We start from the raw sequence: 27,406 nt of genomic DNA on the forward strand, positions 1-27,406 counted from the left end.
CTCCCTGGCCACATTGCACAACTCCTCGTAGGTGCAATGAAGTCACACAATGCAACCAGTGAAATGTACAAGTCACCCATGCAGGCCAACAAACAAATGAATGCAGGGGCTCCAAGTGCCTTGTGAGTGGCCATCCATATTAGCCATGGCACCATTGCCGTACTGATGCAGCACAGGCATGTGAAGCTTCAAGTACAGCAACATGAACTCAAAACTGAGACAAACAAAAACAGGCCCCCCATCGCTTGACACCAGTGCAAGGCAACATACAAAGCAGTATCCTGAGTGAGACTGCACCAGCCCTGTACTCCTGCCAGTAAACAAACCAACCATCAGCATAAGCATGTACCACACAAGTTGGCAGAGTGACTGAGCAGCCAGGCACATCTCAAGAGGGGCCAATGGGAGCTGCAGGGCACAGATGACACGAATACAGAAGCTATTCCAATGGACATGACCTCAGTCTCCCTCCAAGAAACGCACGCAAACACAGGCACCTGTGACCAGCCATATTCTGAAAATCACATCATTCCACCAATCCACCTGGCTGACCGGCATCTGTTACACAAAAGCTAATCCCCCTCCCATGAGCATGACATCATCAAAACAGACATAATTGCAGCCCCTATCCCTGACCTTACTGGGCTTCGTAGGCAAACGCGCCCAGTACAGTACCACGCAACTATACTCAGAAGGCCGAACCCAAAGCAGATCTCCTCACAATACATCGCTCCACAAATAGGAATATGCTACATTACTTGCAAAGAATAACGCTACACGGTCAATATCATAATCAAAATTTAATGCACAACAAAATCACCCGGGCCATACAGCTATTAGGTCATGAACTCCAAATCATATCTCATAATTGTGGGCTGCATCCGCAATAAATGACCAGCTTCTTCTTGTGTGACGCCCTGTTCCTCCATGGTACACAGGGGCTACATTCACGTTCAAAAAGGCAACATGGAAGCGCCTAGAACCGCAGGGCCGTCCCATTAGGTAGGCACTAGTCCAGCTGAAAGCTCGAAATGTTGCTCCTAGCCACTAGTACTGCGTAAGGGCATGTGGGCCATTGGCGATCGTCCCATAAGATCGTAATGGTGCTCCACTGATTAACACGAAGCAGCAGGTGTCGGGAGTAAAAGCCATCTGCAGGAGTGGCATACAGATGGCAGCGGCAAAAGGGGAGGAGATACCTGTCACCCAAATGAAACGAAAAAGAATAGTATGGGCATCTGAACTCCACTTGAATTACTCACTTCAAAGATCACACTAAATCCACAGCCATATGCATGCTAGCCCACTCAAAAGGATTATTCGCACCCAAAAATCACTTGCGAATCATAACTATATAAATCGAGGTGAAAACACTATTACAAACGAGTGTTTGTGTGCATGCGTCTGTTAAAACAGAATCCATTAGATGGGATTAGTAACGTGCATAGACACAAGTGTTTGAAGGCGCGTCGAGACAGGGAGGGTTCAACAAGGGCAGATAGACGATGGTCCCACTATGGCAGCCCTGCATCACATAGCGCAGAGGAAGTTGATAGATTCCAAAAAGCCATGTACATGGCAGACTCTCTATTAAATCATCTGTCCATGCATCCATACATCATTCCCTCATCCCGGTATAAAAACGCCTGATTATTTACTCACATAACATTTGAAATTTCCATTGAATCTGTGCTTAATGCAGTCTGCAAAATCCACTGTGCTCCAGGCCGGAATTCTAGTGTTGTGAAGTAACATGTATTTGGGAACGTCCTGCCTTATCCTCCACTACGCTATTGCGCATCCCATACTATTCATATCAATCATTGCATTCTCGGCATGGCCCGTGTCCCATGGACATTAAACAATAGAACTTTCTATCTGCAGTCAGACCTGTGGGCATCTCCTCGCCGCTAGCTGGAAACCGAAAGCGCTGTCCTTCGAATTCCTCATTTGCAACATCACGTCGAAAAGGCATCTGTGACCGCTTGAAATCACAAATCCATCCATTTAGTGCGGCAGTGTGTGAAAATGGCAACTGGCTTCACTCACAAATGGGACGCCCCGCCCGTCGGTGAACCGCGGTACAGCGCTGCATGAGGGTCCACCGTTAATCGAGTACTACATTCCACTGACCCTTCACAAGTATGTTCCCGACTGCAAAGATAGTATGTGAAACAATGGGACCATAGCAGAATTAACATATGAAGCAATATCTCACTGCCATCGGGATGAAATACATGATTGTAATAGCAAGATGCCATGCGTCGATTTGCAGCGTTGTGTGCGGGACGTGCTCGCCCAAAGGGGATTGCAGCTTGCACAGGTGGAATGAATCACCACAGGTGGAGGCTATACAGCTTGAAAACACATAAATTGCACACCCAACCCCCTCCCACAACCACACCCACTCCAAAATGCTACCGGCAGGACTTGCGATGTTGGCCCTGGGGGACCTGATAGCACTGCAAGTATTCCAACTTCAAGAAGAAGACGAACACCAACTACTACAACAACCGGCCGCACAGAGGAGACGCAGGAGGAGGAGGAGGGCAAGGCAGGGCCAGCAAGGCCCCCAGCACAGCCACTACCACCACGCAGGCAGCCCGCAATCCCACGGCTCCGAGCACATCCGTTCAACCTCACTGATGAGCAGATCCACACCCTCTACCGTTTGGACCGGGACACCATAACCGCCATTGTGGACATGACACACGCTGACCTTGTCAGCATGATAGATAGCCCAACCGCCATCCCACCCCTACTGAAGGTGGTGTCTGTACTCCACTTCCTGGCCACAGGCATCTACCAGCACACAGTCGGACAGTTGAATGGCATTTCACAGCCACTGTTGTCACGGACACTATTGCAAGTGCTTGATGCCCTCCTGAAGCACGCAGACGACTACATCTCTCTACCACGCTCGGAGCAGGAAATTACAAACACAAAAGTGGGATTCCATGCACTTGCCGGCATACCGGGTTGCATTGGTGCCATCGACTGCACCCATGTGGAATTGGTTGTCCCACATGCCATGGAGGCCCAGTACCGCAACCGAAAACAATATCATTCTCTTAATGTACAAATGGTGTGTGACTCAAACAGGATCATTACACATTGTTGTGCCCGATTTCCTGGATCAACCCATGATTCCATGGTCTTACGGAACTCTACAATACCACGCTACATGGAGCGACATGCAGGGAACAATTCCTGGCTACTCGGTGAGTCTCATTTCATGCATGATAATGTGGGGTATGTGATGCGGCAATGACCTGCCAGGAAGGGGGGGGGGTGCTTACGTAGCAATGTCATTCCTCAAACATCCTTTATTGTCCACATACAGGTGATGCCGGGTATCCACTGAAGAGATGGCTCCTTACACCACTCCGGAACCCACAGAACCAGCATGAGGAGGACTACAACCATGCCCACTCACGTACCCGTGTAGTCATAGAACAGGCATTCGGCCTACTGAAGGGTCGTTTCCGCTGCCTCAGCAGGTCTGGCGGGGCACTCCTGTACCGCCATGAGAAGGTTGCAAAGATGGTCATGGCATGTGTCATGCTACACAACATGTGCATATGTAGAAATGTGCCCATGCCCCCTGACGCAGAACTGCAAGCACCAGAATATGGTCATGATGTGGGTGGGGATGTGGCAGAACCTCAAGGAGTCCGCGAGGCACAGGAGGGCCGTGAAATTCGTCAGATTATCATAGATTCATGCTTCTAGCACTCACGCCTGGTGGTTGATACATGGACACGGGACTTGTGGCACTGTGTGTGTCTGGAACATGCACAATATGGACTGTACGCCTATGATGGCCTCGTACACAAAGATCAATGTCCACACATCTCATTGGATGATTGTGAAATGTTTATAGCATATGTGAAATTGTGTTACACACCCCATCGACCCGCCACCCAAGTAAGCCCAACACACCCCCTCCACCCTCCTACCTCCCCCCCGAACACCAGTGTCCAAAGATGCTCATTGTCAGTGGGCAGACGCTATTGCAAGCACCCTCTCCGGGTATCAGGGGCACCCCTGCCTGTGGAGCGCAGGTTCCTCCCAGATCTACGTTGGGGGCTGCCCTGGACGGAACTTGCAACGGATGATGTCTCTGCCTGCTCACGTCCATGCATGTCCCTAAGGGTTTGTGAGAGCTCAGTGAGCACACGGCGCACAGCGGCAAGTTCAGCACATACGTCTTTGGACGTCGCATGCAGTTCCCCCCTCAGGCTCTCGGTGCTTCTCTCCATTTGTACTCTCAGGCTCTCGGTGCTTCTCTCCATTTGTACTCTCAGGCTCTCGGTGCTTCTCTCCATTTCTGCCCTTAGTGTCTCTGTACATGTTTCTATGGCTGCCTTGGTACCCCCACATTCATCAGCATGGTCCTTGAGGAGCGTGGCCAGTTGCTGCTGTTGCACGATCACCTGGTCAAGGGACTGTTGCCTCTGCTGGGCCATGGCCATTTGCGGTGGTGTCACAGAGGGGCTGATCACCTCATGTTGCCTTGACACAGGGCTTGTGGGGGATGGCCAGTCGTCGTCTTGTGAGTGCCCCTGCGTGGTATCCTCATGTTGTACGGGATGAAACAAACAGGGGGATTGAGACAGGTCATGGATGGATCGTACATCGACATCACCGTTTTCTGTGTCGGAGCATGCTGCCATTAATGCAGTGTCACCTATGGTGCTGCTGCCACCAGAAGCAGTGCCTTCTGTGGCATACATTGGGGGGGCCTGTGGTGGTGGTGGTGTTGTGGCCATGCTGGCTGCTGGGGTGCCTGTTGAAGTCCCCTCCTGTGTGCTGCCACTTGATTTGTGCTGCTGCCGTGTCTTGATGCGTGCAGCTGAGGTGGAGGGTCTTTGGCCGTTGGTCTTGGCCCTCTTTGCAGGTGTGCTGGTAGGGGTGTCCTGGAGCTCGTCGTTTGAATCGGACCCTGTGGTGGAGTAAAGGAGGGCGAGCGTTATTAATGGGTCTGTGGAAATTGGAATGGCAATGTATCACATGCATTGGGGTGGTACCTGAGGGTGATTTGGGTCAGGGCCTTGGAGGTGGTTTCATTTTTTTTGTGGATTGAGGGTGCAGTTGTATTGCAGCCTGCAGTTAGGGGGTGCCTGCTGCACGTGTAGAGGGTGTTTTTAGGAATTTTAATTATTTATTTATTTAATTTGACTTTTAATGTCCGCTATCAGGCCAATGTAAGTGGACGTTCTCCTGGACATGTGTTTCTGTTGCACTATGTGGACACATGGTACTTCACATGATTGGACATTGTGGTTTTAGCATAGTTTTATTTGGCCCACCTACCTGATTCTTCGGATGTCTGCACTCCTTTCTCCATCCCTCCGACTCCCTCTATGGTCTCCATTCCAATGGTGGAGGCACAGATTTCTTCCCAGGGGGTCAACTTGATGGGTGATTCCGATCCTCCCCCGGTAGCTGTGGCAATGTTACGGTTGGCGGATAGTATGCTCCGTACGCGTATCCGCAAGTCGTCCCATCGCTTTCTGCATTGCTGTGGGTTGCGGGGTGCGGTCCCCACCGCACTTACCCGCTGTGCCACCAGGGCCCATATGGCCTTCTTGTTTGCAAGTGCCGTCCTGGTCATTTGCGTCGAGAAGACGACGGCAGCATTCTCCTGGAGGGTCTCTGTGAGCACCGTGAGTTCCTCACGTGAGAAGTGGACCTGCCGCTTGCGGTCGCACGCTTTTTTCGCTACTTTTCCCATTGTTTTGGTTTCACTAGGGTGGATGACGGGTTGGGATGTCTCTCAGGGTAGTATTTTTAATGGTTGTGTGAATATTCTGATTTTATAGGTGTACGGCGTGCTGTTTCCCGTTCCGGGACCATGTTTTTTCTTCCGTTTCCGTATATTTACGGTCACCGTATTTTCCGATTGCCGCTCATTACGGTGACCGCTATGTCCGGTGGCGGAATTGCACCTAGGTCGCCGTACGACGGCGGTGAGGGGCGTTTTGGGGACATTTCCGCCATCGCGGACTTTGCACTTCCGCCAAGGCGTAGTGCTCGTGCCCGATGGGTCAGAATTAGCCGCACTTTACTCTGTCGTGCCATGGCGGAAACGCTATTTACGCTATGGCGGTCAGGTCAGTTGCTTTCCGCCAGGGTCGTAATGAGGGCCACTGTGTTCTGGCTGGGCTTAGTGTATCGCCTCAGGCATACAACACTGTGTTCTGGCTGGGCTTAGTGTATCGCCTCAGGCATACAACACTGTGTTCTGGCTGGGCTTAGTGTATCGCCTCAGGCATACAACACTGTGTTCTGGCTGGGCTTAGTGTATCGGCTTCTTCAGGATAAGGAACCCTAAAAATAGAGTGATTGAAACCGAGAGTGAATATTTTAATCTATAGTAGGCTGTAAACTGATACATGGAGTTCCCATTTATTAAGAAAGCGATGGATGTCTCACCCGCTTCCTATTGGTTCCAAGCGACCCAGGGGGGGGGGATCAGTGGGGGGGCAGAGAGCTGGTAATGTGATCATAGAACCAGTCGATCTTCTAGATTATTAACTCTATAAATAATTTAAAGGATTGTGATTGGGGGTCGAGCAACACATTTGTTGATATATGCATAAAGCCTTCTTATAAATGCATAAGAAGGTTGCATTACACTGTAAAAAACATCTTAATGTAAGAGAGATTTGGAAACATACCAAGGTAAGTTCGATGTGTAGGCATAGTGGCCTCTAAATAGTGCTAGAAAGAAGACTTGGTGACGTGAGCGCAGCACCAGCGAGGAGGGCACCTGCAGTAACGTGAAAGGAGAAGCGATACAGAAAAAAGAAAGTATGGACTCATTAGACCTTATTGACATTGGCATGTTAATGTTAATGTTAAAAAAGGACATTTGTACCGCGCACTATCACCACCGAAGTGGCCCCCTGGCGCTCTGGGGCTCTGAAAGAGGGAGGGGGGGTGAGTTAGAGGGAGTAAGCTGGAAAAGTGCAAGAGAGCAGTGATGTGCTGTTGGCAGCCTCAGCCCGGTGGGTCCGTTGGCTGGGCTTGGGGTGTTTTATGGTCCGTAGTCGTCGTATGCTGTTGTGCAAGTCTATGTGTGGTTTGTTTTGTTGTTGCATTGTTGTGAAGTTTGTGCGGATTGCTGCGTTTTAGGCTTGTGGTTGGGTTTGGTTATAGTTTGAGAGGTGTATGCAGAGGGATGGAATTGTTAGTTGGTTGGTTAGTTGGCATTGCTGTCCTTGCAATTGCGGGATTCCATCTAGGTGCGGTACATGCTCACAGTCACATTTCTGTCTAGATGCGACGCAAGCTAGGGTTCAGAATCCTGAGTGTGGTGCATGCTAACAATCACATTTCTATCTAAATGCGATGAAGGCTAATCTTTGTGGTTCTCTCGGGTATGTTACTGGTTAACATTATACTGCAGGCAGCGTTTGCTGTCCAGTCATGAATAGGTTTAGGCTGGTGGTCACATATCTCTCTAATAATGCATGGTGTAAGTCGATAGCAGTCTAGGCCATTGAGAGGTAAGTTACAGTGGCAGGAGCTTTCTGGAGTAGAGTAATTGCTCTACCCCCCACCCGTGCCAGCACTTACAGTTTTGTCGGTGTCTGGTGGCTTCATTGGCTTCCCCTGCTGACACATCATGGAACCGCCAATGTGGGAGCCGCCCTTGTCCTTGGGCCCTTAGGCGCAGGGGCTGCCGGTCAGTGGGCTGCCCAGGGGAGAACAGGTAAGGCCAGGGAGGCAACCAATCACAGGAGGGGGAGGGCGGGAACCTGGCTTAAGGCCGGGGAGGAACGACGGGGAGTGCCGGGGCTGCAAGGCAGCACGCAGGGTTGTGAGGGCAGCAAAAGGCAAGGCCCAAGATTTTGGAGGGCCAGGGGGGCTCGAGGGGCACACCTGATCACCCGGGGACGCAGGATGTTGAATGTGCGATCCCTGGATGCAGCAAGCATGGTCCTCTCTGCCTGGGAGGGGGTGGGCTGGGAGGCGGGCTTAAGGCCGGGGAGGAACGACAGGGAGAGCCGGGGCTGCAAGGCAGCATGCGGGGCCTGGGAGCAGCAAAAGGCAAGGCCCAAGATTTTGGAGGGCCAGGGGGGCTCGAGGGGCTCACCTGCTCACCCGGGGACGCAGGATGTTGAATGTGCGATCCCCGGGTGCAGTAAGCATGGTCATCTGTGCCTGGGAGGGGGAGGACTGGGAGGCGGGTTTAAGGCCGGGGAGGAACAACAGGGAGAGCCGGGGCTGCAAGGCAGCATGCGGGGCCTGGGAGCAGCAAAAGGCAAGGCCCAAGATTTTGGAGGGCCAGGGGGGCTCGAGGGGCTCACCTGCTTGGACGCAGGATGTTGAAATCTCAAAAAATGAAATGGCAGGGAGGTCACGTAGGCCACGCCAATTGTGGAAGAAAATAACACTTACATACAGAATCTCATATGGAGGCACTCGCACTGAATTCAGATCCGGGTTGAAGCCAGGAGTCAGTCTGTGGAAGGTTGGGTGCAGGCTCTCAATACATGAATACATCTAAAAAGGAAAGCAGGAGGAAGGGACGGGGAGAGGAAGAAGCACTTACTGTTCTTGATAAGAATCCAAAAACCATCAGGAGCGGGAAAGTCTACCTTTGTCTCGATCACTAGGTTAGTGGGCTGGCCACGGCAAGTGCGGAAAGAACAATACGGTAGCCAAAGGTAATCGATGCGGTAATGATTACATGTCACTTTGGCCAGAGTCACGTGAGCGTGTTCACGGAACAACGTTGCAGGCTTAAGTCATTGATCGCTGATCTTGGAGCGAGTGCAAGATGTGATAATTAGGAGCCATTGCTAGAGCAACTCCAAGCGTGTACATGTTGGTTTGACAACAGTTACATGGGAAGCTGATGAAAAAATACGGTGCTGTCAAAGTCACAAGGTCGCTAGGCCCGGAATGCGATGCCTGCCTGTGGCCCATATTAGAGCAATTGACTGGAAACTGAAGAAGGCCACTAATACAGTGCTGTGAGAGAGCAGTAAAGCTGGAAGAGTTACTGGCATAAAAAGTCTGATGTTTAAGGTCCGATGTTTAAAGTAAAATAGATACAATATTGTGGCAGACATAGTAAAGGTCCGGGGCATATAGTAGGAACCTGCTAGTGGCCAGGTACAGAGTTTATCAAGACGGGAAAGCATGAAGTATAAAAATATATCAATATTTATATATACAAAGTGTATGTATATCCATATGAGGAAGACGAAGGAAAAGTGAAAGGCTAGGAGAAAGATATCTATCACTATAGTCTGGTGCCAGGCATTGGAGTAGAAATCAAGTACAATTATTTGGTCAAATCAGAAAGTATTAGTGGTGTTACTGAAGGTACCAAATGTTTTTGGGTATTTTTAAGAAATTGTAAAAATCAAATAATCAATAGCAGTCAAGAAAACATGTCAATAAAACAGTTCACATGGTACATTGAAGATTGGTATTGGTTGCACTAGGGGCAACAACAATTTGCCAGAGGAATAAACATAAAAGGACAGCTCACATTGTACACAGAGGTTACGAGATTAAGTGTAACATTTCTTATTGATATTTATAAAGTGTATCGAAAGGAACCAAGATGTATGTAAGCACAGTAAATCGACTTTAGAAGGTTCATTTTTCATTAAGTCCATTAAGGTGAGTACCCATTTTGTAGATCCATCTTGATGCTTTCTGTAGTAGCTGGTCTATGGCATTAATTGGGCATTTTACTGTGTCACGTACCAACCACAGGATGTCATCAGGAGAATGTTTTGGAGCACAAAATGTTCAACCATTGGAGTTGTAAGAACATTGCATTGAATTCTTGATCTACGTTCTGACACACAGGGGTTAACGCATCTGGACGTTTGACCCACATAGCAAAGATGAAAGGGACATTCAATATAATAGTTTACTCTCTTGGCCTTGCGATTAGTAAAGTACAGGAGGGTCTGTTCCCTGTGGCCGATTTGGAAAGACACTTTGTTTAGTGAACTTGCATACTGAGCATTGGCCAAATGGGTGGCGGCCTATCAGTGGGTGCAAGTTAGCTGCTCGTTTAAGGGCAAACCTAGGTATATGTTCAGCTGGAAGATCCAGGGTGACAATAGGCCAATACTTCCTAATAATGGCTTTGACTTTGGATGTCATTGTCGAGTGGGTCAGGACACATGTCATTCTATCTTGGTTAGTATCATGGTTATGTTTTTCAGTAGGTGTTCCCTGGGAGAGTATCCTGCTCTCTTTTTTGATTTTGAAAGTCATTTTTTTAGGATATCCTCTGCTCTTAAGTCTCCCATCTAGGATTCCAGCATGATGTGTAAAGTCCTTGATCTCTGTAGAGTTCTGTCTAATCCTCAGGTATTGCCCAAAGGAGAGATTGTTCCTGGGGCTCCTAGGAAGGAAGCTGATGTAGTGGAGGGTCATGTTTTTCTCTATAGGTTTTTGAAAAAGATTCCTGTTCAGTCTGTTATCAATCATTTTTAAGCTTGAGTCCAGGAAGTTTTCAAATGTACCGTAACCTTATAAAGTGAACTGTATATGTGGGTCACATATGGAAGGCACTAAGATTAACTAGATCTCCGTGCCAGATGAAGAGCAGATCATATATATATCTTTTCCAAGTCATTATATGGTGTAGAAAGAGATTGCTAGCATTGAAGATGTTACTTTCTACAAAGATTTCCAAAAGAGTACTGCAAGACAGGGGGCAAAGGCTGCACCCACACTGCCCCCCTTATTTGGAGATAGAATTGTCTGTTGAACTGGAAAAGGATTTTTTTGTAGAGCTATACTAGCAAGTTCAACCAAAAAGGGCACAGGCACTCTGTCGTCTCTAAATTCTTGTCTCAAGAAATGTCTGACACATTAAAGGTCCTCCTCCTGTGGGATGCTGGTATATAGTGATTGGATGTCATTGTTACCAGTATATCCTCAGGAGGGATTAATGTCATACCCTCAAAGGCTGTTATAACCGATGTGGTATTTTGGATAAAAGATTGAGTTTTTTGACTGATAGGTTTTAAGAAATGGTCTACGAACTGGCAAATTGGTTCGAGTATTGGGCCACACCCTGCCCCTGTAGATATGCTACGACAATCCCACGCACATAGAGGTTTACGAACTGGAGGCCAGTCTAATATAGTGTCCCTGTATGCCGATGATGCGCTTCCCTTCATCCGTTCCCCCTCCACCAATTTGACTCCGATATTGGAAGACGTCATCCGCTTCGGACACATCTCCGGACTTTAAGTGAATTGCGCTAAGTCCACCCTCTTCCCTCTCAGAGACTGCACTCCTCCGCCCCCCCGATACTCTGGGGTTCGTTTGGGCTCAGTCAAAATTCACCTATCTCGGAATAGAAATTGCTCGCCACTTCGAATTGACCTTCGAAGAAAACTATAAAAAATACCTCACGAACCTCGCAACTAGGGCACTGGGCTGGAGTAAACTGCCAATCTCCCTTGCAGGCAGGATGGGGAAACTGAAGATGATAGTACTGCCCCAACTTCTGTAGAGGCTCACCAACATCCCTTTATGGCCAGGCGACGAGTTCTTCCGAACATTGACTTGCACGATTAACACATTTTTGTGGCATTCAGGCGCGGTCCGTCTTAAACTTGGGACCGTGTCTGCCCCAATGGAGGGTGGTGGCTTTGGTGCTCCTGATTTCTTCAAATATTGGCTGGTAGCACAAGTCCAATTCACGTCACACTGGTTCAACACATTAGAGCCCCCTCCACACGTCAGGCTCGAAAAACTAGCAGTTAGCGACCAGGACATTCGTTCCCTAGTTGTTCAACCCATTCCATCAGCTTCGGACTCACTTGACCCGGTGGCCTTCACGTCCCTGGCCTTAACAAAAGCATGGAAATTACTCGGTACCACCCACCCATTCCACGGGAACCTCCCACTATGGAACTTTCTCCCAGGGTCCCACATGTACCACCGCTCGTAGTGCGCCGTTGGGCCGAGGCAGGATATGAGTTGATCCGAGACATCTTCGAGCAGGGAAACTTCATTGAATGGCCAGACCTTCCAGTATCCCTGAGACAGAGACCGTCTATATGGCTTCAGTATTCATCTCTCCGGTAAACCCTTAAACACAAATACCCAATGTTCCCAGCGATACCATCAGATGACCCCGCAATTGCGGAACTAACCTCCCCCATGCCCACGAGGGGTAAAGTATCCAGACTCTATAACATGGTTCAAACTAGATCCACCCCTGCATTCACCAAACTGAAACACGCATGGGAAGATGACCTTGGGTTGGAAATGACCGACGAACGCTGGGCGCATATGTGCACATGCATATACAGGGTATCCTTCAACTCCCGTTTCAAACTAATCCAGTTTAAGGTACTCCATAGGTATCACTATACCCCAAACAGACTTCACCACATGCTTAACGACCACTCCCCCAGATATGGCTATGATACCGCTGACTACATTCACATGGTCTGGCCCTGTGCCCCCGCCTCACCCAATTCTGGAATTTGGTATGTTCTACGATGTCAACTATTCTTGAGCATCCTATCATCCCATCTCCAATGAGATGTCCCTTCCACGACTTCCCCGAACTGCGCCGAGATTCCAAAAAACTGGCCGGCCTCTGCATGTTGCTCGCAGTACGGTCCATCCTACTCTGTTGGCTTCGGCCCGCACCACCTACTCATGCACAGTGGCTCAGAGCGGTCACTTGGGCCTCAGACACTGAGGAATCCTGGTCCCTACTGCAGCCAAATTACTCAAGACCCAGAGATATTTGTCTCAGGTTTCGATCCTATATGTCCTCTATGGATACTGCATCAGATACTACATCCCCAGCTCCCACCTCCCCTCACCCCAGTTCCCCCTTCTGAACTACTGCCTCCCCAGTCCCGCACCCACTCTGCATGTACCTCCTAAGTGAATAATCAAACTGTAAGCTGACTCTGTATACCTGTATTACCTATATTGCCTCTGTATTGTACCTACCTTGTATGTTGCTCACCTATGTCTGTGCTGCCAAGCTAAATAAATAAAAGTAAAAAATAAAAAAAAGGAATGGTTCATCTAGAGAACATTGGGCTTGATGTATATGTTCGTCCGTGGACATATTTAAAGCTACACGACACCCAAGTCTTTATTGTACCTGTGCCTCCCTTGGCCCCCACCTGCATTTCCACTCTCCTCTCTCTCTCCTGTCACACCTGATGAGGTCACTAGACAACTACGGTCTATGAAGGCCTCATCCAAGCAAGTTGACCCCTGCCCCTCTAAAACCATCAAGGACAACACTGACTCCCTCGCACCAGCCTTGGCCGACCTTTGCAACCTCTCCTTTTCCAATTGAATTTTCCCAACTTCTCTCAAGCACTCCCTTGTGCACACTCTTCTCAAGAAACAATCTGCTGACCCCTCCATTCCACCAAACTACAACCCAATCTCTATCACCCCTTTCCTGGGCAAACTCCTGGAGAAGCTGGCTATCTCTCAGCTAAACCTCCACACAGAATCAATCAGTTGTTTCCACGACCATCAGCCTGGCTTTAGAGCATCCAGAGGCATGGAAACCCCTCTTCTGAACACCCGTGAGGACCTGCTCTCAAATCTTGACACGACCACTCCCTCTGTCCTCATTCTCCTTGATCCCTCCTCTGCGTTTGACACGGTTAACCTCAACATCCTGATCTCACGGCTTTGTGACACCTTGGGAATCACCGGACAGGCTGTGGCTTGGTTAACCTCTTTTCTCCCGACCGCCCATCCCAGGTCAAACTTGGTGCCTTTCTCTCAACTATCACCCTCTCAACCTGCTTCGTTCCTCAGGTCTCTAACCTATCCCCCTGGTTCTTCAACGTCTACATGGCTGCCCTGGCACGTGTGATTGCCAGTGTTATGCGGATGACACGCAGCTATATCCTTCAGGCTACCCTCAGCCTCCTCCTCCTCACTTATACCCGACTGCCTGTCCGCTATCCACTCATGGTGTACTGCAAACGACCTTTGTCTCAATGCCAGTAAAACTGAGATTGTTCGCATTGGGACACCTGCTCCCGCTTCCCCCTCTCACTGTGGCCAGCCTCCCTCTGCCCTGCCTGTGGGACCAGAAATCTTGGGGTCATCTTCAACTCCACTCTCAACTTCTCCTCTCACATTTCTGACATTTCAAAAAAGTCTATCAACTACACCTCCTTAGAGGCACTCTACCTTTCCTCAGTTTCCCCCAGAGGCTAACTGTCTCTTGAGCCCTGGTTCTCTCCAGGCTGGACTATTGCAACCTCTATTCTTCTGCCCTGCGCCCTCTGCAACTCATCCAGAACAGAACTGCAAGACTTATCCGTGGCCTCAAGCCCAGGGCCTGTATCTCTCTGGCGCTGAAATCTCTCCACTGGCTGCCTGTGGCTGCAAGGATCACATTCAAGACCATCTGCATTGTCCACAAGGCTTTCTGGGGCCTGGGACCTACTTACCTTCAATGTTGCCTTCCTAAGCACTGCCCCTCTCGAGCCCTCCGCTCATCTACCAACAACCTTCTGCGAGTGAGCAGGTTCTTCAAATAGAGATTTGGAGAGAGATATCTTTCCAGAGCAGGTGCCTCGCTCTGGAACAGCCTCCCTGCCACCCTCCGTTTTGAGCCTGAAATTCTGAAGTTCCCGGAAACTCCTCAAAACCTACCTCTTCTCCTCTTCCTTCTCTCTCCCCCTATCCTGCTAACCTAGCTCTCTGTTATTCCTTCTCTCCCTCCTTCAATACAGCTTATTGCCTGGCCGCCTGGTGTACCGCAGAGTCTCACAGGTCCCAGGCACCCTGCCAGCCCTTCTGCATTTGCCGCTACGCCCAACACCCAACTGCACTTGTAATATAACATTGAGAGCCTCTCTCTCTGCACTTCACCAGTCCCTACCGACTGGGCGCCTTTGGTCCCCTTCCCCTCCCTGCCCTCCCGCACTTGCATGATCTGTTCCTCAACGTGCACTTGAAAAAACGACAGAATCGCTGTCTGGCCTATTTGCTGTATCCAAACTGTTACATGCATGATACTCACTTAATCTGCCTGTGCAGACCGTTATCGTCTCAGAAATTCAAGGGCTCTGAGCAATAGTTGTGTTCCTTCCCTCCTTGAGCTCTTTGAAAAACACTTGCTTGAGTTTAGGCGCTATACAAATAAACATTACCATACCATTACCATTGCCGCAAAGCCAGAGAAGGTCGCTCCTTACTAGAACAGTTGATGGTGCCACTCAGGCAGCGTGGATGTTGGGCCTGCAAGGACATTCTCTGGAGATACCCAGGAATGCAGAATACACAAGGAAATACAGCCAGTGGACTGGTGTGTGTGTGATACCTGTTTCCAGAAGAGACGCGTGATGAAAGAAGTGGGCTGACTGAAAGCTGGCAGAGTACACCGCCAGTCCCTGCATGCGTGTTCCTCTACATGCAGTGCCCACCCACACAGGCCCCCCAGGGATGGTGAGTGCCCAGTCTCTGCCATTGTGGAGTGCTTCTAGTTTTTCAGGAGTAATTTCGAGATTTAATATCATAGCAATACTGCACCACCGAGCAAACGCCCAGCAATGCTGAACTGTCAAGTCATGCCTATTTGCTCAACTGCATCGATTTCGACACAAGAGGCAGAAACACTCTTGTGGCAGACGTTGTGTACTCGGTGTGGGCACCACTGAGCTGACATAAGGAAGCACAGCAAGATGGCTGCCCGCGACCCCATGCTCAGGTCAGGGGATCTAGGACCAATGATGACCTTTCACTGGCTCCTAACCCTTCAATACATGCCCGTCTCCTGCCCACTTTCCTTGGACATCAGGGATTAATCTTACTGCCCTGTATGCAAACAACACATTCCCCTCAGAGGGTGTACTCATCGGCCACTGTTCCAACAGTGCACCAGCGGGGGGAAGCAGCGGAGGTTCTGAGGGGTGGTCACCCTCTGGGGGGTCCTTTCATATTCTGAAGCCCCCCCCCCAACCACCCCTATTGATGCCAGCAAATGGCATTGACCGGTTGCCCCAGGAGGAACCTAGGCATCGCCTGGCAACTTTTCATATCTGTGCATTACCAGACCACACTGTAAAGAATTCCACGTGCATTGTTATGTGTTATGCTCTCGGCCCTGGTGTAAAGAAGTCGACTTCTCTGCAGGCGCCATGTCAACAAGACTGTGGTCCTCTCTGCCCAGTGCCAAGGTGTTTCGCGCCAAGGCGGGCCCTATAGAAGCAGTCTTCCATATGCCCGTCCACTCTGCATCGATTCCATTGGAAGTGCACCAGCTGATAAGAAGGGGTTGCACTAGGTTAAGGTAACTACACGGGCACACGATGACGCCATCAGCTGTGAGCCCACTCTCATCAGTTGAGTATTGAACTCTCTTGCATTGTCGGATCCCTTCCAAAAATGCACATGGCGCGCGCGCCCTCAGCCCCTTCCCCCACCATCATAAATCGCGCTCCCACTTCCATGGCCAATCCCTGGCAACTGGAGGTGGCTTCCAAGAACGCTTTCCGGGTCTTCCTGCTGACGTCATAGGTTGGCCCCACAGTGCTGCCGTAGGACTGATTTCCCTGTGAGAACGCAGCCCAGTGCAGCCATGTTATTCTTGGCATATAGTCTGGCTCAGGGTCTAAAGTTTTCTTAAACCTGAAAAATAGAGGATTTGTTTTTTATGTATCATTGTGACGTGGTTCTACATTAAACCTTACACCGTCCAATGCACACACACTCTATAACACACATTAAAATAAGGTCTACCTGAAACGTACAGATCCAAAATACTCCAATGACTTCATACATAATCCAATCTTAAAATCCATATTTAGAACACAAAACCGCTAAATACACATACTGTCATTTATTATAAAATCAAATAGGAAGGAAGGATGAAAGGACTCTACGGAACGGATGGATTAGAGCACGTGGATGAAGGGTTGAGTGGACGGAATGGATGGAAGGACTAGTCAATTAAATGGATGAAACAGACGAAATGGACGCGCACAGGAAGTGGAATGAATGGACAGAGTGAATATAACCGATAGAATAGATGGTTCAGATGGAGTGCTCGATCTGAAGCGCCTTACTGATAACCACCATATCACACCACCACGCTTACTCTCTCCTATACACCACCACTCAACTAGAACACAGCAATGCTACGACACATTCTGCATAGCTGTTTTCATTCTAACACCTGCCACATACTCCACATCATCCTAATTAAACACAGCTAGCTGAGCATACAACGCTAGCCTAAGCGTCTCCTCAGGCCTAACGCATCCAGAAATCAGTCTGGGTATCCCCCCAGAATGAACCCATATTCCTGACCTCCCAACCACCACACCTACCGCTAAGAAGCAGCTATCATACAAGTGCCACACCAGCTGCACACATATCCAGTGCACCCACGCACCTTATGACTCTCTCTCTCTCTCTCTACTGACTTGAACTACGGTTCCCGAGGGCGTTCAACCTACCAGCGCTTTGAGATCATACCATTGATACATAAGGCGCTATATAAATGCCAAGTAACATAACATAACATAACATTTGCTTGAATCTGCGCGAGGACGTGTCTCCATAATGTGTGTGCTATGCACAGGATAGACTCATCGATGTCCCATCCGTGATATCACTCCCAGCGCGCTTCACTGTCTAGTGGTAACATGTCATATATGAATTTAGGGTATAACTCCTTATACATTCCTTTTGTAAAGCTTTACATTGAGTCCACACACGTCAGGCAATGTCTAAAAACTGATTACAAAGTCTACATGTACATTCTTGCGGTGGTATGTTGAATCTGTAGCAGCATGTAGGAAATATGTAAGGAACTCCATCGTATAAAAGTAAGGTGTGAAACATATCTCATGCTAACGTACTGGCCTGGTCTGTTGACACATGTTTCGGCCGTATATGTATGCCTTCTGACGAGCTTAGCAGAGCTTCAGCATGCAGATATGGATCGCCCTTAGAGGAATCCTGGTCATGCGATAATTTTCCATCGATATTTCAAGATGGCCGAGATCGTTAACCATCTCTTCTCGTTCCCGTGCAGGATCCAGTACATGCGAGTTGAGCTGCCTCGCCGAAGGTCATCATTTCTACTACAGCTTTGGCCGAGTCCTGGACGGGACGCGGTGCCAGGGGGATACGCAGGGCATCTGCATCAACGGTCGATGCCTGGTAAGTATACAGATGTTGCCGAGTCAAGTCAGCAACATCTGTCTTATAGACCTATAAGCGCACTAATGCAGCGGTGTAGGGGAATGCCAGCCAGTCAACATTATCCCACAAGCGCTTTGAGGTCATACCAATGATATATAGAGTGATATATGAATGCCAAATAACATAACACAACCAATCACGGCACTCTCACCGGTATTTACCTTCCAAAAATCTGTTAATATGGATGAGAGCAGCGCCATTAAAATGGTGTCATGAAACACGAGTTATTTTCAAGCCATTTGCCTACAGAATGCTGGACACTTTTAGCCTAAAATATGTTATGTTATAAACCATGTGTCCTGTGCTAATCACCACTGTAATGATCTTACGGCACTGGTATGCCAGTATTGACTAATGGAAATCAGGTTAGGATGCCCTGGCTCAAAACAAGGAAGCCCTGCCTTATGTTAATGTTAACGTTAAAGGACATTTTTACCGCGCACTATCACCACCGGAGTGGTCCCCTGGCGCTCTGGTGGCTCTGAAAGAGGAGGGGGAAGGGTGGTTAGTGGGAAGTAGCCGGAAAAGTGCAAGAGAGCAGTGATGTGCTGTTGGCAGCCTCAGCCCGGTGAGTCTGTTGGCTGGGCCTGGGGTGTTTTGCGGCCGGTAGTCGTTGTGTACTGTTGTGCGGGTCTGTTTGTTTTTTGTTTTGTTGTTGCAGTGCAGTGAAGTTTTTGCGGTTTGTTGTGCTGTAGGTTTGTGGTTGTGTTTGGTTTGGAGTCTGAGAGGTGTATGCAGAGGGGGAAATTGTTAGTGCAATTGGTTAGTTGGCATCTTTATCCTGAATTGAGGCGCTGGGCTTCTGTAATTTCCCCAGCTGGGGTTCGGGAGCACCCCTGTGCCTCTGTCTAGATCTTGGTCCGTCCGGCCTTCGAGGTCCCTTTCACATCTGGCCCCTTCCTCCCCCAGGCTTCCCTTCCCACCCATACAGCTAGCGCACCTGCCCATGTCCACAGCTCATATATTGTGGTGATTGCTAATATCCCGATAATTCCACTATAGTGTGGTACCCAGTGGCAATTTACAGACAAGTGCAGTTGTTGGGTGGGGAGTTTATTCTGTCTCAATTTGGGTGTGGTCTGTGTTCTCCTCTAACTGGCGTCCTTCGTCCAGGAGCCGTGGGAGCTGTTTCATATAGGGAGATGTCCACAGTCTGTACTGGGGGTTGTCCGTGTCCACTCCAGTTTATTCATCCCTTTTCCTTTTCGTTTCGGTTTTCAGTTTGAGTCTGTGGTGTTGAAGAGCCAGGTTTTTAGTAATTTCCTAAATTTTAGGTGATTTTTGGTGTTTATTCTGTCTTTTGGGATGTTGTTCCAGGTTTTTGAGGCTAAGTGGTAGAAGGAGGTGCCTCCCAGTTTCTTCTTGAGGTATGGTTTAGGTTCCAGGTGGATTTTGTTGCTTGATCGGAGGGGTCTCGTTGGTTTGTAGATTGTTATTTTCTTTTGTAGGAATTCTGCTTCCTGTCCACTGATTGCTCTGTGAGTTATGCACATTGTTTTGAAGGTGATGCAATGTTTTACTGGGAGCCAGTGTAGTGTTTTTAGGGCTGGAGTGATATGGTCTCTTCTGGATAGTTTGAGGAGTAGTCTGGCTGCTGTATTTTGGATCCGTTGTAGTTTCTTCAGGAGGTATTCTGGAGTTCCGAGGTAGAGGCTGTTTGCATAGTCGATACTTGACATGATGAGGACGACGATAGCGAGGGTTTTGTGTGTGAAGGAGAGGAAATGTAGGATTCTTCTTGCCATGTGGAGGAGGAAAAAACATTTCTTGACTGTTGCGTTTACTTGTGGTTCTAAGGTTAGGGTGTTGTACATCAAGACTCCCAGATTTTTTACTACCTTAGATGGTGATGGTGCGGTTCCCCATTTCCGTTGGCCACCGGATGGCGGTATTCGTTCTCTTGGTCTTTGGATATGATCATGATTTCCGTCTTTCCTGGATTGATTTTCAGGTTGTTGGCAGTCATCCAGTTGAAGACTTCTTTTATTAGACACTTGATTAGGGTTGAATGATCAGCTTGGGTGTCATTGATTTTGTAGATGATTTGGGTATCATCTGCGTAGTTGTAGCATGTAGTGTTGTACTTTTTGAAGATTCGGATAACTGGTAGATGTTGAAGTACAGTGGTGATAGCGAGGATCCTTGTGGAACTCCACAGTAGTTAACTCTTGGAGTGGATTTGAAGGGTTTAATCCATACTGTTTCTGTTCTGTCTAGGAATGATTTAGTCCAGAGTAGTGCTGTGTCTGTTATGCCTATGTCTTCTAGTCTTTTGGTGAGGGTGTCATGACTGTGTCGAAGGCTGCAGAGAGGTCGAGTAGAATTAGGGCTGAGGTTGTGTTTGAATCTGCGTTGGTTCTTAGGTCGTCCTAGATGGATAGTAGTGCTGTTTGCGTTCCTCTCGCTGGTCGGAAACCGACTTGAGCTTGGTCCAACAGGTGATGTTGTTCTACGTATTCTTGGGTTAGTTTATATACGTAGGTTTCCAGGAGTTTTGAGGGGTAGGGAATGTTTGAAATCGGCCTGTAGTTGGAGAGGTCTCCTAAGTCACCACTTGTGTTTTTCAGAAGAGGTTTGATATATGCTGATTTGAAGGACTTTGGTACAGTTCGTGTTGCTAGTGAAAGGTTCAGAAGGTTTCTGTAGTATTCTGCTGGCGTTCCTTGTGCGAGGATCAATTTGTAGATGTCCGAGGGACAGGGATCCATGGGTGATCCAGTATTCTTGCTGTGTTTTACCAGCATTGCGAATGCCTCTGCTGATATTTCAGGAAAGTTTTTGAGTTTGTGCTGAGGTTCTGTTGGTTTGCTTTGTAGTATGTTGTGGTCGGTTGGTATGTTTTGTATGGATTGTCGTATGTCATAGATTTTTTTTTTAAGCGGTCTGCCAGGTCGTTGCATAGTTTCTCTGAGGGGGTTGGGTGTTGTCGCAGCATGGTGGGTTTCTCATCTCTTTAATGATGTTAAACATTTTTTTTGTGTGTTGGTGGCATTGGTGATTCTGTCATCCTAATGCCTTCTCTTCGCCTTTTGAATTTCCTTCTTGTATGCACGTATTTAGCGTTTTTTTTTGTCCGGGTTGTATTCTTTTCTCCATTCCAGTTCAATCTTTTTGTTTTCCTTTTTCATGGCACTTAATAGTGGGGGAAACCATTTGGTCATTGCTCTTTTTTTTTGATGGGGTGAATGGTTTTTCTGGGGCGATCTTGTCGATTGCGTCTGCGATCCATTTGTTGTAGTAGCTCCGCTTTCCCGTCTTGGTCACTAGCTCTAGTTCTGCAGTTGAGGGTTTGGTTAACTGCAGTTTTTCGAATAGGTTTCTTTGACATGTTTCCACTTTCTTCTTGTGGTGGTTGTGAGTTTTGAGGGTTGGATGCAGACTTGGTTATGCTGAGTGATCACGAATGGGATGATGACCCTTCAAACGCTAATAACCCGCCCTCTGAAAGCCATACTGCTATGATTGGCATTCCACCTGCCTATCGAAAGCTGAGCACCCTCGCACCCCAAAAGATGGGACCCCCCCCTCATTCAATCATAAAAAAATCAAGCGAAAAGGAGAAAAATATGGAAACTGCCCAAGTAAAACCAGGGGGGCGGTATTTGAGAGGGTGGGTGGAGCTACATGAAGGAGGTAGGAATTTGTGGGGGGAATAGGGGGAAGAATAGCTTAAGGGAGGTAAAGTACAAGCCCAAGAAGAAATAGAAAATCGGGGAACAAAGGCAATCAAACAAGAAAACACACTGGCAACAGGAGACGCCATCTTGTAGCGGAAAGATTCAGCAGGCGAGCTCCCCAGAGACAGAACATCTCTCCTATCCTAATGACCCGCCATCCCAAATCGAGAACGCACTTGCAACCTCACAATACTAAGATTTATAGTGACATTTGTATTGCATTTTGCACTTGCACAAACAAATGTAACATTTCAAAATCCTACATGTGGCACCAGATTCCAGAAATACTGCTAAAAAGATGCAAAGATTCGCACTTTACCCAAGGGCCAGTCATGTTTACTAGAAGTTGAAGCCCACTCAGGTTTTCGATGTCTCATACTCGCGCCCCCATTACTCTCTGGTTTAAATGTTTCCACTCAATCTGCGTGAACTTTCTTTGAATCAGAAGAACATAGGACCTTAGAGTTCAAGTTCTGTAGTTTATCAGCATATTTGTATATGTATAGCGCCTCCCACCGTAGTTTATGGCGTCGAAGCGCTTTGTGAGGAAAAGAAGGAGTATGTTGAAGCATTCGGTAGTGGTAGGGAGGAGAAGCAATTTCGGGCAGATGGTTGGGATGAGGGCGAGGGCCGATAAGGCATATAATCCAATCCTTCCTTCTAAAACTGGCCACAGGGTGAGCGGAGGTCAAGGGACAGGAGGTCAGAGGACATTCACAAGTATGACCGGAGGCCGCCTTCCGGACCATGAGTGGGGAGGAGACACTGGCAGTGTTTCGCGCCTAGAAACCCTTGTGTACAGGCACGTTACAAATGCCACATGATGTCATAACATGTCGTTTCAGTGGGGATGACGGATGCAGGCCAGGGGGCAATCGCATCCCTAACCAGAGCCAATTTATTCATGCTGACCATGCGGAAAAGGAAGTAGGAAAGAGATGCTAGGGATGAAGGGTAAAGGTCAGAAGACAATTATAGATAACCCCAAGGGGTTACCTTCCGTATCCCGACTGGGAGGGAAGCAGACAGCTGGTAAGGTTCAGGGCGTAAAGGTCAGGGGGCAAGCAGCTAAACCCGGATGCTGCCTCCCGATTCCAACTGGGAGGAAAGGGGCAAAGCAGAGCCGGGTCAAGGGGTCAATGTCAGGTAGACCCGGGGCCTCATCCCTGATCCTGAGAAGAGAGATTCGAAGGGGGAAGGGATCTAATAGGGGGGGGGGGGGGCGGGGGGATAAAGACCCAGCGAGGCCGTGCAGGGGTTGGGGGCTGGGTATTTAGTGCAGCATAATTGCATCATTTTTGCAGTTTTGTGTCACACTATTTCCCCTTTTTACCGAACAATGTGAAGATTAATGTTGACTATCAGAGGAGTCCAGTCGTGCTCCAGACACCTACACGCTGGCGATTAAATGTGCTTCTTTTCATTAGGATAAAACCCTGATCTGTTCCTGCAAGGGCGCGACCTTTGACCTTCAGGTTTCTCTCACTGCTCTGCAGCTGTCACGTTAAAGGGTAAGAGTTACAGCTCATGCGATGGCGTGGAGCACATACCTCACCCAAACACCACTCCCATGAGTCATGGCCCATGACCCCACCGTGACCTGCGTGGGCCCAAAACAGCATAGGTATGTCAGGGCGGTAGTGTCAACGCGTATGCCACTGCTGGGGCTTATATCCCACCACGCTGTCCAGAAAGGTGCAGCCAGAGGCTGCTTGATGTGGAAGAGCCTCCTTCATTCAGCACAGGCTGGGCCCCAGGAGAAGCGGAGAACTCTCCAGAGAGCATGCAATGAAGCTCCAGTGGCTCTGCAGCGTGGAGCGCTCGCCGCGCATGGTGAGTGTGGCCTCAGGGTGAGACCAAACTGCACAGCAGGAATGTGCCAGGAGCAGGAGGAAGGTGTAGGCAGGCCAGTGCACTGTACACGGGCACAGCTGGGCAGACAGGAAACACCTGCCCCAAGCAGGATCACGACTCTCCTCTTTCAGGGAGTTCTCCCCACAAGAACCATTTTTCATAAAGAGTTGAAATGGTTCTTTTTAAGTGTCATTTTAAGAAGAATTGGATACAAACGCCGCACGATCTACTAAAGGGAAACAGGAGATACTGCACTAAATCAGACGCTCCTTCTAGCACAATACACAGGAGATACGGCAAAATATCAGATGCCAAGCTTGGCACCGTACACAGGGGATACTGTAGTATAACAGATGCCAGGCTTTCCACAGTACACAGGAGATACTGCAGCATGTAAGATGCCAGGCTTGGCACAGTACATGGATATACTGCAGCACATCAGATGCCAGGCTTCAGTACACAGGAGATACTGCAGCACATCAGATGCCAGGCTTCAGTACACAGGAGATACTGCAGCATGTAAGATGCCAGGCTTGCCACAGTACACAGGGGATACTGTAGTACAACAGATGCCATGCTTGGCACCGTACACAGGAGATACTGCAGCACGTAAGATGCCAGGCTTGCCACAGTACACAGGAGATACTGCAGCGCATCAGATGCCAAGCTTGCCACAGTACACAGGAGATACTGCAGCACGTAAGATGCCAGGCTTGCCACAGTACACAGGAGATACTGCAGCGCATCAGATGCCAGGCTTGCCACAGTACACAGAAGATACTGCAGCATGTAAGATGCCAGGCTTGCCACAGTACACAGGAGATACTGCAGCGCATCAGATGCCAGGCTTGCCACAGTACACAGGAGATACTGCATCACATAAGATGCAAGGCTTGCCACAGTACACAGGAGATACTGCAGCGCATCAGATGCCAAGCTTGCCACAGTACACAGGAGATACTGCAGCACGTAAGATGCCAGGCTTGCCACAGTACACAGGAGATACTGCAGCGCATCAGATGCCAGGCTTGCCACAGTACACAGGGTATAGTGCAGCACGTAAGATGCCAGGCTTGCCACAGTACACAGGAGATACTGCAGCACTTAAGATGCCAGGCTTGCCACAGTACACAGGGTATACTGCAGCGCATCAGATGCCAAGCTTGCCACAGTACACAGGAGATACTGCAGCGCATCAGATGTCAAGCTTGCCACAGTACACAGGAGATACTACAGCACTTAAGATGCCAGGCTTGCCACAGTACACAGGGTATACTGCAGCACATCAGATGCCAGGCTTGCCACAGTACACAGGAGATACTGCAGCACGTAAGATGCCAGGCTTGCCACAGTACACAGGAGATACTGCAGCGCATCAGATTCCAAGCTTGCCACAGTACACAGGAGATACTGCAGCACGTAAGATGCCAGGCTTGCCACAGTACACAGGGTATACTGCAGCGCATCAGATGCCAGGCTTGCCACAATACACAGGATATACTGCAGCATGTAAGATGCCAGGCTTGCCACAATACACAGGAGATACTGCAGCATGTAAGATGCTAGGCTTGCCACAGTACACAGGGTATACTGCAGCGCATCAGATGCCAGTATTGCCACAGTAGACAGGGTATACTGCAGCACGTAAGATGCCAGGCTTGCCACAGTACACAGGGTATACTGCAGCTTATCAGATGCCAGGCTTGCCACAGTACACAGGAGATACTGCAGCATGTAAGATGCCAGGCTTGCCACAGTACACAGGTGATACTGCAGTGCATCAGATGCCAAGCTTGCCACAGTACACAGGAGATACTGCAGCACGTAAGATGCCAGGTTTGCCACAGTACACAGGGTATACTGCAGCGCATCAGATGCCAGGCTTGCCACAGTACACAGGAGATACTGCAGCACGTAAGATGCCAGGCTTGCCACAGTACACAGGGTATACTGCAGCGCATCAGATGCCAGGCTTGCCACAGTACACAGGAGATACTGCAGCACGTAAGATGCCAGGCTTGCCACAGTACATAGGAGATACTGCAGCACGTAAGATGCCAGGCTTGCCACAGTACACAGGAGATACTGCAGCGCATCAGATGCCAAGCTTGCCACAGTACACAGGAGATACTGCAGAACGTAAGATGCCAGGCTTGCCACAGTACACAGGATATACTGCAGCGCATCAGATGCCAGGCTTGCCACAGTACACAGGATATACTGCAGCGCATCAGATGCCAGGCTTGCCACAGTACACAGGAGATACTGCAGCGCATCAGATGCCAAGCTTGCCACAGTACACAGGAGATACTGCAGCACGTAAGATGCCAGGCTTGCCACAGTACACAGGAGATACTGCAGCGCATCAGATGCCAAGCTTGCCACAGTACACAGGAGATACTGCAGCACGTAAGATGCCAGGCTTGCCACAGTTCACAGGGTATACTGCAGCGCATCAGATGCTAAGCTTGCCACAGTGCACAGGAGATACTGCAGCACGTAAGATGCCAGGCTTGCCACAGTACACAGGGTATACTGCAGCGCATCAGATGCCAAGCTTGCCACAGTACACAGGAGATACTGCAGCACGTAAGATGCCAGGCTTTCCACAGTACACAGGAGATACTGCAGCGCATCAGATGCCAAGCTTGCCACAGTACACAGGAGATACTGCAGCACGTAAGATGCCAGGCTTGCCACAGTACACAGGGTATAATGCAGCGCATCAGATGCCAGGCTTGCCACAGTACACAGGAGATACTGCAGCACGTAAGATGCCAGGCTTGCCACAGTACACAGGAGATACTGCAGCACATCAGATGCCAAGCTTGCCACAGTACACAGGAGATACTGCAGCACGTAAGATGCCAGGCTTGCCACAGTACACAGGGTATAATGCAGCGCATCAGATGCCAGGCTTGCCACAGTACACAGGAGATACTGCAGCACGTAAGATGCCAGGCTTGCCACAGTACACAGGAGATACTGCAGCACATCAGATGCCAAGCTTGCCACAGTACACAGGAGATACTGCAGCACGTAAGATGCCAGGCTTGCCACAGTACACAGGGTATACTGCAGCACGTAAGATGCCAGGCTTGCCACAGTACACAGGTGATACTGCAGCATGTAAGATGCCAGGCTTGCCACAGTACACAGGGGATACTGCAGCATGTAAGATGCCAGGCTTGCCACAGTACACAGGGTATACTGCAGCGCATCAGATGCCAGGCTTGCCGCAGTACACAGGGTATACTGCAGCACGTAAGATGCCAGGCTTGCCACAGTACACAGGGTATACTGCAGCGCATCAGATGCCAGGCTTGCCACAGTACACAGGAGATACTGCAGCATGTAATATGCCAGGCTTGCCACAGTACACAGGGTATACTGCAGCGCATCAGATGCCAGGCTTGCCACAGTACACAGGGTATACTGCAGCACGTAAAATGCCAGGCTTGCCACAGTACACAGGGTATACTGCAGCGCATCAGATGCCAGGCTTGCCACAGTGCACAGGAGACACTGCAGTGCATCAGATGCCAGGCTTGCCACAGTACATGGAGATACTGCAGCACGTAAGATGCCAGGCCTGCCACAGTACACAGGAGATACTGCAGCACGTAAGATGCCAGGCTTGCCACAGTACACTGGAGATACTGCAG

The 27,406-nt window shown here is 49.2% G+C and overlaps 1 protein-coding gene across 1 annotated transcript in view; it reads left to right on the plus strand.

The window, feature by feature from the left end:
* Positions 1-27,406, plus strand: part of LOC138504593 (ADAMTS-like protein 5) — a 567,458-nt gene that overhangs the window by 201,616 nt on the left and 338,436 nt on the right. Inside the window, exon 6 of the mRNA XM_069625180.1 lies at positions 18,041-18,168. Within this exon, the coding sequence (XP_069481281.1) occupies positions 18,041-18,168 (128 nt within the window). The remainder of the gene's footprint in view (positions 1-18,040; positions 18,169-27,406) is intronic.

The sequence above is a fragment of the Ambystoma mexicanum genome, chromosome 11 (genome assembly GCF_040938575.1).
Source record: "Ambystoma mexicanum isolate Mex_15411 chromosome 11, UKY_AmexF1_1, whole genome shotgun sequence".
Classification (NCBI taxonomy): domain Eukaryota; kingdom Metazoa; phylum Chordata; class Amphibia; order Caudata; family Ambystomatidae; genus Ambystoma; species Ambystoma mexicanum.